Source organism: Ursus maritimus, unplaced genomic scaffold (assembly GCF_017311325.1).
Source record: "Ursus maritimus isolate PB19 unplaced genomic scaffold, ASM1731132v1 scaffold_1, whole genome shotgun sequence".
NCBI lineage: Eukaryota > Metazoa > Chordata > Mammalia > Carnivora > Ursidae > Ursus > Ursus maritimus.
This window is the reverse complement of record NW_024423343.1, coordinates 36,967,505-36,978,057: the sequence shown is the minus strand read 5'-3', so window position 1 is coordinate 36,978,057 and position 10,553 is coordinate 36,967,505. Positions and strand designations below refer to the sequence as shown.

The window sequence follows — 10,553 nt, the reverse complement described above, 5'->3', positions numbered from 1 at the left end:
TGATGGAACGGTTGTGCTAGTTTGAGGTGAACACCCCCAAAGCTACTCTTCTTGATGCCAATATCAACAGAACAATGGAATTTGACAAAGATGCCATCACTTTTATATAGTTTATATTCTGCTAACTACTTTCTATAAACCAGGTAACAGAAAATAAAATTAAGCCACTTATTCTACACAAACCAATACTTTATCAAAGTTCCGCATTTTACAAGTCATGTTCAAAAAACACACACAAGTTAGCATTTTGTACACAAACGTTTATTTCTCAATTAAACATTCCCTTTAAACACAAGGAATGAATTCTAAATTTTCATAAAGATGAATTAAAAATGAAATCCTTCCAGTATAGTGTGTGTAATCACTGTGTTCTTGGTCACTACTGGCATTTACTGTTTAACATCAAAAACAAAGACGGGTTATTTAAAAATCATGCTACTGATGTCTAGCTCTTCCTCTATGACCAGTTCTACCTGATCTGCAATGTTTAAAAGTTTACATCACCAAATCGAAGCAAGTTTAAGAGGTGAAACAGCTGTGCATTAAACACAAAATAAACAAAGTTATAAGATATAGTCAAGTTCGTAACGAATATAGGTGTTCTTATCATCATTGTAGATTCTTGGGTAATGTGCTATGAGAGCATCCTGTGAACCAATGTAGATGGAGTTGTAAATTTTCCAATACACGTCTCTGACTTTCCGGGCCGGGTGAAACAAACCCTAGAATAATTAAAAGTTATATATTATTTCAATTTTCAATAACATACATAACCTTAGCACAACTAACCAAAAAAAGCTACAAAGATAGGATTCCAAACATGTCCCTTTAAGAGGAGGAGGAAAAAAAAAAAAACCTGACAAATGCACAAAACTGGAACAAGCAAAGACAAAATGTAATTGCTCCTCCCCCGACAAATGTCCTCCCATATGATACAAAACATCCTAGTGATAATTAGGAATAGTGACTTAATTCAACTAAATTATTTTTTTCACTGAGTAAGCCTTTAAAAATCTTAACCTTACCTGTAAACAATACTGCAACATTCTACATGGTCCAATAGCAACTCTCAGGCCCTCCAGGGCTCCCATAACTGCCTGAATTACATGGGGAGATGTCTCAAACACATTGGGCCACACATAGTTTAACAAGTGATTCAGTGAATCTTCACAACCAAATCCATAAACCCCAAGTGACATGTGCTGCACCACCGCACTAGCCGTCTGCCTGTGCACAAGGTCCCTGTAACAGGGTAGGGAAAAAAGCTCTTTGTTAAGATAGTCTTAGTTTTACAACTATTTGCCTGTCTGAATTAGAAATTAAATTACAAATTCAGCGCAGTCATCTCATACCTTATGTATCGGATATAGAATACCTTTAGAATGACACCATTCTACTTGGGAACATTTAATGATTCAAACCTCAGTGTAGTTCAAAAATAAACCGTATTTCCTAATTAACCTTTGAAAGGAGTAAGAGCAAGAGCGCCATGTGCAGCGTACGTTTTAGTATTCTACTAAAGACGGGATAAATGACTCTTCGGTATGAATAACACTAATAACTCATTTTAAGTTTTATAAACTTGACAGATTTAAAAGTAATTCAATACTGGTATGTAAGAGATAACTAAAATGAAATACTTTCCCTTATAAATTTTAAAATTCACTCAAAAATGCAATTTGGGGAGAAGGACCAAAAATTTTTTCAAACCTACAGAGTAAGAATTCTATCATCACCCACGTTAACTACATTTATGTTTACGACAAATCATTGAATTATTTATTCTACAATTACTCAACTGAGTACAAACATCAGATAACAAGTTGTAGTGGATATCAAGAACAAGTTCCCTCTCTGACTTCAAAGGAAGTAACACCTTAAAGGTATTAAGAAAACACAATGAACTTACTAGTATCTTTGTTTCTTATTATCTCTATAATAATGCTTCATCTATTAGACCTCACAGCAAAGCAGTATTCTTCATTAATAAATGTCCCAAATAAAGTATTGTTTTTTCTCATTTAGTAATTTTCAGTGAGTTGCACCTCAACTTAATAGTACACAGAATATAACTTCTAATGTCAAGTCACATACTTCAAAGGCCGCACTATGATGCTCAGGCACACCTCACTGAGGAATATGAGCAATCTGCTTCTAGTTTACTGGGCCCCAGATGTCCAGGCTTTTACAGAGCACGGTTCTTATTCTGTCTCTGTCTTGCATTTATACAACTTGTGGTAACTTGCTGAGTCCTGTTAGGTCTCCCTTTTGGAAGGTCATGAATGAGTAACTTTAATCTGTACACAAAAGTAACTGAACTCACTCTAAACTTGAATACTTATCTTTCCTGAAAAATAAAGAGCCAAAACAGTCATTTCCACTCCCTGACTTTGACCCTTCCTTTACATTCTTCAGTTACTTTTGTGTTAAAGCTGTATGTTAGTCTAGACAATTAAAGGCATCAGGAATCTGTCAAACTCAAGCAGTACTGTATCAATGGACACTGTCTGCACAACTGGGGCCTGAAATGGGAATACTGTGGCTATGTTCAGAAGTTCAAAAGCCTAATGGAAATCTCTGCTTCACAACCAGTAACATAAACCTAAAAAGATCAGGTCTCTCTGCCACATCACTAAGCTCATGCTTATCACTTCCTCTATATTTGACTTTAATTTTTAAAACAAAAGTTTATCAATTACTGTTTTTCAAAATGTATTTGCTGTAAAGATATGAAAGGGGGACTAAAAAGGGGAGGGGGCACTTGGAAGAAAAAATGTGGGGAACCACTATAATAGCATTTATATTATTTGAACAGTCATGTTCAGTTTCATAAAAATCCAGGCCAGTATTCTTTAACCACATCTTAACAAACAGATCATATAATAATTATTCCAATAAGTTCTAAAATATAGGAAGAATCATAACTATTTTCTTGCATTTAATTCAGGTCACTTACCTATCCATTAAAGCATCTTCAAGTAATGGTGTTACAGCATAAATGTAGTCCTTTCCCATTTCACCAATATATTCAAACAAGAAGGAAAGTGATTTTAACACTCCATTTTGAACATTCAGCTCAGGAACTCTGTATTCATTCATTAAGGCAGGCAGTACTGTGAAGGGTGAACACGTTTCCGCAACAATAGCTATCGCTACAGTGGTACAAACTCTGTTCTGCCTTTCCTGAACCTTGAGGTTGTTTAAAAGTGTAGCCAATACATCATGAGGGCTGGAAAAAAGCAATGTGTCAGCAAATTGTCAGACTGTAAGTCAAATTTCTTTTGGAAAGAAAAGAAAAAAGTGCAAAGGAATAAAACTTTATTGTAAATACTGGAAACTTCATAATTTTATGATAAAATATAATGCTTTAAAGTCATTTGGCATTGGCAGGACCCTGAGATCATGACCTGGGCTGAAGGCAGACACTTAAACCACTGAGCCACCCAAGCGCCCAATAACTTCCATTTAAATTAAAATATCTTTTGAAGGCGCAACCCTCTGAGGTCCCCTGCCTCCCTTGGGAGCTTTGTACTATCACTTTGCTATCGCTCAATAAACCTTGATTTGCTGACCACCAAAAAATATATGTTTTTTTTTTAATAAATATCTTTTGAAGAAAAAAATTCAATGGATTCATTTTCAAATGTAATTTTTAGTCCTTAGTAAACTTCCTAATATAAAGAAGTTTAATTAAATGTTTAGAATGAATAATTAATCTAGAGTGGTCAAAACATGGCCACTAGAGCTAGGCAGTATCCAAACTGTGGTCTCTCATGCCCCAACACAGAACATCTACTTTCCTTATCTTCCCTCCCACATACCTTTATTACATCTATTATTCTTCAAGCATTTATTTTACCACAAATTTAGAAAGACACAGGAGCTTAAAAAAAAGAAAAAAAAAAAGCACAAAAGCTATTCATTGCAATATCTTGAATGTATCACCACTGAAATAAATTATTACTGCTACCAAAAAGAGGGTGAGACGACTCCATCTAATTAATCAGACTTTTATTATGTTTTATTGCTTGAAAATATTTTCTGTTACTAAACCACATGGTATACGTGGTATCTCATTTTCTAAAATGACTATTTCTCCTAGTTTAGTTCTGACGAAGTAGAAGCAAATACAAAGACTATCTAATAGTTACAATTTCAGTTGTTTGTGAAGTCATTTTAGAAAATTATTTTTAAAACACAAAGCACTGAGGTGCCTGGGTGGCTTACTCAGATAAGCGTCTGCCTTTGGCCTGGGTCATGGTCTCAGGGTCCTGGGATCGAGACCCATGTCAGGCTCCTTGCTCTGTTTCTCCTCCCTCTGCCCCTCTTACTGCTCATGCTGGCTCACTCTCCTTCTCAAAATAAATATAATCTTTAAAACACAAACACACACACACACACACACCACACAAAGCATTCACATGAGACTTAAATTATGCTGATTGTTTTATTAAGAACTAGCCATAACATTTTAAATATCCTGAAAAAGACCAACAAAAATTTGAAATTATTCTAAAGACAGTACACTCTTTTCCTCTCTGAGATATCTGAGGTGTGATTAAATTTTAAAACTCTCCACCTAGAGGGCGCCTAGGTGGCTCAGTCAGTTAAGCTTCTGACTCTTGCGTTTGGCTCATGTCATGATCTCAGGGTCATGAGATCGAGCCCCACAGCCGGTTCCACACTCAGCATGGAGTTCGCATAGGACTCTCCCTTTCCCTCTATCCCTCCCCACTGCCCTTTTGCTCTAAAAATAAATAAATCTTTAATTAAAAAAAAAAAAAACACCTAGAACTCTTTTAATTCAATTTGAAATTTAAGAAAACATCTCAAAAACTGAAGGTCAGTGGTTAAATGATGTGCTTTCTCAACTGTATTACACCATGCCTTTAGAGATTATTACTACAGAAATAGAAGCTTTTCCAACACAACAGGTTTATTACAAAGTTAAAAATACATATATAAAAGTAAGTAATACTCACCCAATGGCCTTTGCAATGTAGCCAAATGTGTTGACTGTGGCTCTACGAATAGCTTTTTTGTGAGCTTTTAAGAGTTCCAAAAGCTCAAAGCAAATCCTCATCCATTCTCTCGCAGACACATATTCAGCTCCCCTAATTTAAGAAAAAAGGGGTTTTTTTGGTGACAAGAGATTTTAGAAGGTAAACTTGCAAATTCAATTCTCAAAACATGATCACCTACTCAGTTTAAGCGTAAATAAAAATATTACTCCTCAGAAAGGATGGTTTAATCTTAAAACTTTACTGCCACCTCTCATTACCATCTAAAATGAAATTTCACTGAAAATTTCACTGGATAGTCTTACCACATATACTTATATTAGCAACACTAAGCAAATTTGCAGTAAATAAAAAGTGCCTAAATGTGAAAGCCAATACAGCTCATAAAAATGTTTAGATAATCTGCTTACCTATCAGCAATACGTCCAACAAGATCAATACAATTCTCTTGTACTTTTTCATGCCTGTTCTTTAAGATGGGGGTGAGTCTAGGCAGGAGATCTTTAATTGGTGGGGTCATCTTATGCATACCTATTTAACAGAAGTCAACACACTATCAATAAACATTTGAACTATATCCTTGTTCGTTTTACCTTTTATTAGCAATGTAATATACATGACCAGACATAAATATAAACTTACAGCTACCTATGGAAAGAAAAAGTCCCAGATTCTGACCAGACTCAGAACTGTTTTAACTTTTTATTAAAACTTCTAATTATGTATAGAAATGAAACAAATTAGTGAAGTGATTTAAAGAATGATGGATACTCAAAAACAAAAAAAAGTTTTATCTGGTTCTGAAATGTATTTGTACACTCACATTTAAATATGGGGACAGTTTATGTTCCGGCCATACACAACAATATAAGCCAGAGGTAGACATGTAAATTAAATCAAAATTCTCCAGAAAGGGCCCCCTTACCCTTTAACTGCAAAACAAACAGATCTCCAGTCTCCCTGCAATGCAGGGCATACTTGGATGGTATTTACACCTATGAAGAGAGAAAAAAGGAGGCAGCTGGCAGGGGCTCTTGCTCTAACTAGAATTGCTTGTTCTGATTCTCTCTCCATTGCTTTTCCCATGTTTCCCTGATCAACAATATGGTTTAAAACTCCCTGCAAACCAGAGCCCCGCAAGTGGCCAAGTCACTGACTTTTGGCAAATAGCTATCTTCAAGTATAGAAGACAGGGCTAAATTGGGGATTGTATGTAAATGCAATGGTTCGAAGTTCTCCTATATTGTATAAAAACCCCTTACTAAATAAAAAGAGGAAAAACAGTGGCTATCAGTCAGCCACTCTGACCTCCTGCTAGCTTATTTTGGCTCCTCTAAACCATACAGAAGTTACTTTCCCAACAGTCATGTTCAACTGCAATGAAAGATTAAACACAAGAGACCATTTGTTTGCTTCATCATAACGTCCTTAAATAATAAAATCTTGCTCTCCATACCCAAGAGCATTTGTTATATACTTGTGTCTTTACTTTGGGTTAGAAAACTGAATGGATAAAGAATTAGACATAAACAGAATGAGACAACAACTTGAAAAATTCACTTTTCTCCCTGGTTATGTTCCTGGAACATGACAGCAAACAGAAAAACCTGCCACTGTCATTTACTAATTCAAGGTTAAATATATAATATTTTGTCCTAAAACTACATTAAAACTTCAGCATTATCTCTTCCCACCCCCAAATACATTTCAGGCGAGACACTATTTTTATTAGGATTCTCTATTCCATCGGACTTCAAAGTTTTTTGAGTTGTAACTATTCCCACTTCTCTTACAGGCCCTAAACATGCCCTCTTTTCTCTTTTTAAAGTACAATATAAATTAGTTTTAGGAAACAAGACTTTTGTGACATCTCGACTTCACTATAATTTTTAAGTGCTTAAAAAACAAAGTATCAGAAACCAACTCCTAAATATGATTCTATATTTTACTTTGAACAAAAAAAAGTTAAAAGAACAAAACAAAAAAATTCTTACATGACCAGCAAAGTCCATACCTATTACATTTACAATGGCCTTCAGTGCTCCAAGAATGCTGCCCAATACTTCAGGGTACTCTTCACCCAAATATTCGTACAAAACAACACCCAAGTGCCCCATCAATTTTTCCTGTAATAAAAGAAAAATAACAATGTTAAAATGTTACTATTCACATGAAACTATGTGGTGAAGAAATAAGATTCTGATACAAAAGCTTACCTCTTGGCAAGTCTTCATGACAACAGCAGTTCGAGAGATCAAGTCAGCTGCCTGTTGCCTAACTTTTGCAGATTTGTTATTTAAACGCCACAAAACTGTACCACAGATCTGAGGCAAGTAAGGTTTGACTCGTTTGCCAAGAGCATTGACCACTGTGCCAAAGCCATTCAACATTACTGAGTCCTAAAAAAAGAAAAGTTCAGTTAAATTTCAGAACTACATTCACTGGAAACTAGAATTCAGTTTGAACAGTTTAAAAACACTAATATTGTTTTAACAAAATGAAATCTAAAAATTTACAGAAGATTATTTCCTCATAGACAACTGGAATGAGACCATGAGCATTTTTATAATTTTAAATTCAATTACTTTTTAGTGATAATTATTTGCTTGAAAAGTAATGTGTTTTACAAACATTAAAGTCAGCAGCAATTTGCCATAATATTTAGTATCATTACCTCTGTAGTCTGTTCTTGGAAAGCATAAAGAATACCATCAATCAGCTGTTCTTCAAGTTTATGATCAATATCTGCTGCTCCCAAGTTGCCCATAATTTTCTCAATTGTCTCCATCACCATTTTTCTGTACTGTTCAGCTTCATCTTTCAGATCATCCACAATCCTGGATATAATTTCTGCCGCACCTACTTTGTTTGCCAACTCCACGGTAGTATCAACTAACTAGAAAGAAGAAGGAAAAATACCCTTTAGATATATTCAGGCCAGCAAAAGCATGCTGAGAACAGTTAACTCCTATTTTGAAACTTGAAGAGAAAGGTGACCAAAAAAACCATAAATGTGGATATATAAGTCAAAGTGATTTAAGGCAAGACTGTAGTCATGTTTTACCTAGCCAGATTAAGCATTTCATTTAACTAGACAAAGACATTAATTCCTGGTTGGGAATTTATCCTAGGATGCAAAATCAAAATGGAAATCAACTGGCTGACTAAAATCCATTTCCTTTCACAACCTAGAACATACTGTGAAGTAACCAAGGCAAAAAATAATATGCAACATTTATTCGAATGGACTTAAAAATTAGTTGAAAGGATTTTAGGAAATATTCTTTTTTAAAGTAGGCTCCACAACCAATGTGGCGCTTGAACTCACAACCCTGAGATCAAGTTACATGCCCTACCAACTGAGCCAGCCAGGAATCCCTTGAAAATATTTTTTACAATAAAAGTTTACCTGTCGGTAATTTCTTCTATCCAAAGCCATTCTGTGTTGCCAGAAGTGTTTAAAAAAAGGAGGAAGAATCTCTGTTTTAATGTAGTTTGCTTCTACACCATCTGTTCCACAACACTGCTTTACCACCTAAAAGGTTAGAAAATAATAGTAAAACTGGAATAGCTTAACACACAACAGTTGTTGTTTTTTTAACATTCTTTAGTATTCTCTTTGAACCATGAAACACACCCAATTTAGATGAACAAATCTGGGATAAAAATTTGGAATAATTACCTTCAGCACAATTTTCTTCATTTCTTCATCAGGAGATTGAAATTCTCGAATAAGGATTAACATCACCTCTCTAGTATAGTAGTTGGCATATTCCGCATCCATAAGAGGAATAAGATACCCAATAGCTTTTAAGAAAGCAGCCAGACCCTATTTTAAAATAAAAAATACGTATACGTAATAAATTAAGATTTAAGTTGCCTTAACTTCAGTGAGTAGAAATCAAGTGAAAAATAAAACATATGGTGAACCTACCTTTCCTCTGTGTTGGCGGATACCCTTCCATAGAGGCTTTAACACAGAATCAAAAGATTCGATACCATATGGAGTTGCGGCTTCAGCCAAGGCAGCAATGGCCAAAGCACTAATGGTGCGAACTTTCTGCTGCTCATCCACAAGACCTAGAAAACCAAACACAAGGTTATAACTAAGTGACATTTCCTAATTTCCACGACCTCATCAGTTAGTCAAACTGCAGAATCTGTTCACCTTAGACAAAATGAGGCAAAAGCCAGTATGACCCACAGCCTATAAGCAGATACTGTTACAAATCCCATTATAAACTATATTGTGTTGATGTAGTCAAAGCCCTTCCATTCATCTCTCCAAATCAGTAGCCCAAATTTCAGGACACCTGTCCTATAAAAGACAAAGTTATATTACAACTTACCATGCTCAATGATTTCAACTAAACTTCTGAGATGTGGCAAGATAGCACAGCCCATAAGAATAGCTATCTGCTGTACAATCTTAATACCAGTGTGTCTCGCTTGCCAGGACTTCTTGCTTTTACACACAGCTTTTAAGAAGGGCAACAATGAAGGAATGCCCAGGGCAGAGGCTACAACAGCAAAAGCTCTAGCTGTTGTGTTACGGACATACTCATCCATGTTATCTATATCAGGTCTCATGGTAGAGATCATAGTAGCCAGACCAGCAGCCTAAAAAAGTCAAGAAAAAAGGACAGTCATCAGTTGATAACATTAACCCTGAACTCTTTCTTTCTATAATCACATAATCCCATTGATGGATATAAAAATTTCTTCTCTAGAAATATAATGTAAATACCTTTGCCAAATTAGAAATAATCTCTCGACCTTCCACTCTAGCATAGTAATCTTCATCAATCAACAATGGTTCAATGACCACAAGGATCTGAAAAAGAAAAAGAGCTACATTTTCACACCAATTATTAATGCCATACTCATGTAACAAAATTAAGTACATATAGAAAAGAATTTATTATAGGTCATTTATGTAATTTAAACACACAAGCATGCAAAACATACTTTACCAGGAAATTTATAATTACTAGGAATTTGTTAATGAAGGAACAAATTAAAAATTTTAATTATGTAACTTCAAGATACATAAAGACAAATATAAAGATAAAAACTGGGGAAAACTATTAATCACATAGACTTACAGTCAATATTTTAAAAGATAATAACTTATACATCAACCTTTATTTTATAATTCTCGGCAGTATTACCACCAGCAGAAAGATGGGTCCTTAACGCTAAATGGCATGCTACAGACACACATCTTTTCTCATCCTAATGTTATACCAATAAAAGCAAATGAAAAAATATAATATGAATCCACTGTAAAAAATGACAAAAAGTTCCTTCAATATATACACACATATGTTTATGTATGTGTGATGTATGCTTATGCAAAGACAAGGGTCTAAGAAGACATGTAAATTTAGTATTGGTTAACTGTCTTGCAGAGGGCTAAAAGTTCCCTTTACACTGTGAATGCATGCATCAGCTATTACATTTTTAGAATTTTTTTTAAATTTCCCAAATATAATAAGCTGGTTTTAGGAATCCATGAATTCCTTTTATATT

The 10,553-nt window shown here is 34.8% G+C and overlaps 1 protein-coding gene across 3 annotated transcripts in view; it reads right to left on the bottom strand.

The window, feature by feature from the left end:
• Window positions 1-239: 239 nt before the first annotated feature.
• SF3B1 (splicing factor 3b subunit 1) overlaps window positions 240-10,553 on the bottom strand; it is a 52,585-nt gene continuing 42,271 nt past the window's right edge. For 2 of the 3 annotated variants that reach the window (XM_008687303.2, XM_040642416.1), the window contains 13 exons: window positions 9,769-9,855; window positions 9,371-9,641; window positions 8,956-9,101; window positions 8,704-8,850; window positions 8,431-8,556; window positions 7,696-7,917; window positions 7,238-7,420; window positions 7,036-7,147; window positions 5,432-5,552; window positions 4,983-5,114; window positions 2,957-3,229; window positions 1,026-1,242; window positions 240-722 (listed from right to left, as the gene is read on the bottom strand). In XM_008687303.2, the coding sequence (XP_008685525.1) occupies window positions 564-722; window positions 1,026-1,242; window positions 2,957-3,229; window positions 4,983-5,114; window positions 5,432-5,552; window positions 7,036-7,147; window positions 7,238-7,420; window positions 7,696-7,917; window positions 8,431-8,556; window positions 8,704-8,850; window positions 8,956-9,101; window positions 9,371-9,641; window positions 9,769-9,855 (2,196 nt within the window). In that variant the 3' untranslated portion in view covers window positions 240-563. Of the gene's footprint in view, window positions 723-1,025; window positions 1,243-2,956; window positions 3,230-4,982; window positions 5,115-5,431; window positions 5,553-5,946; window positions 6,017-7,035; window positions 7,148-7,237; window positions 7,421-7,695; window positions 7,918-8,430; window positions 8,557-8,703; window positions 8,851-8,955; window positions 9,102-9,370; window positions 9,642-9,768; window positions 9,856-10,553 lie in introns of those variants that run through there. The other variant, XM_008687304.2, reaches the window with a different exon arrangement.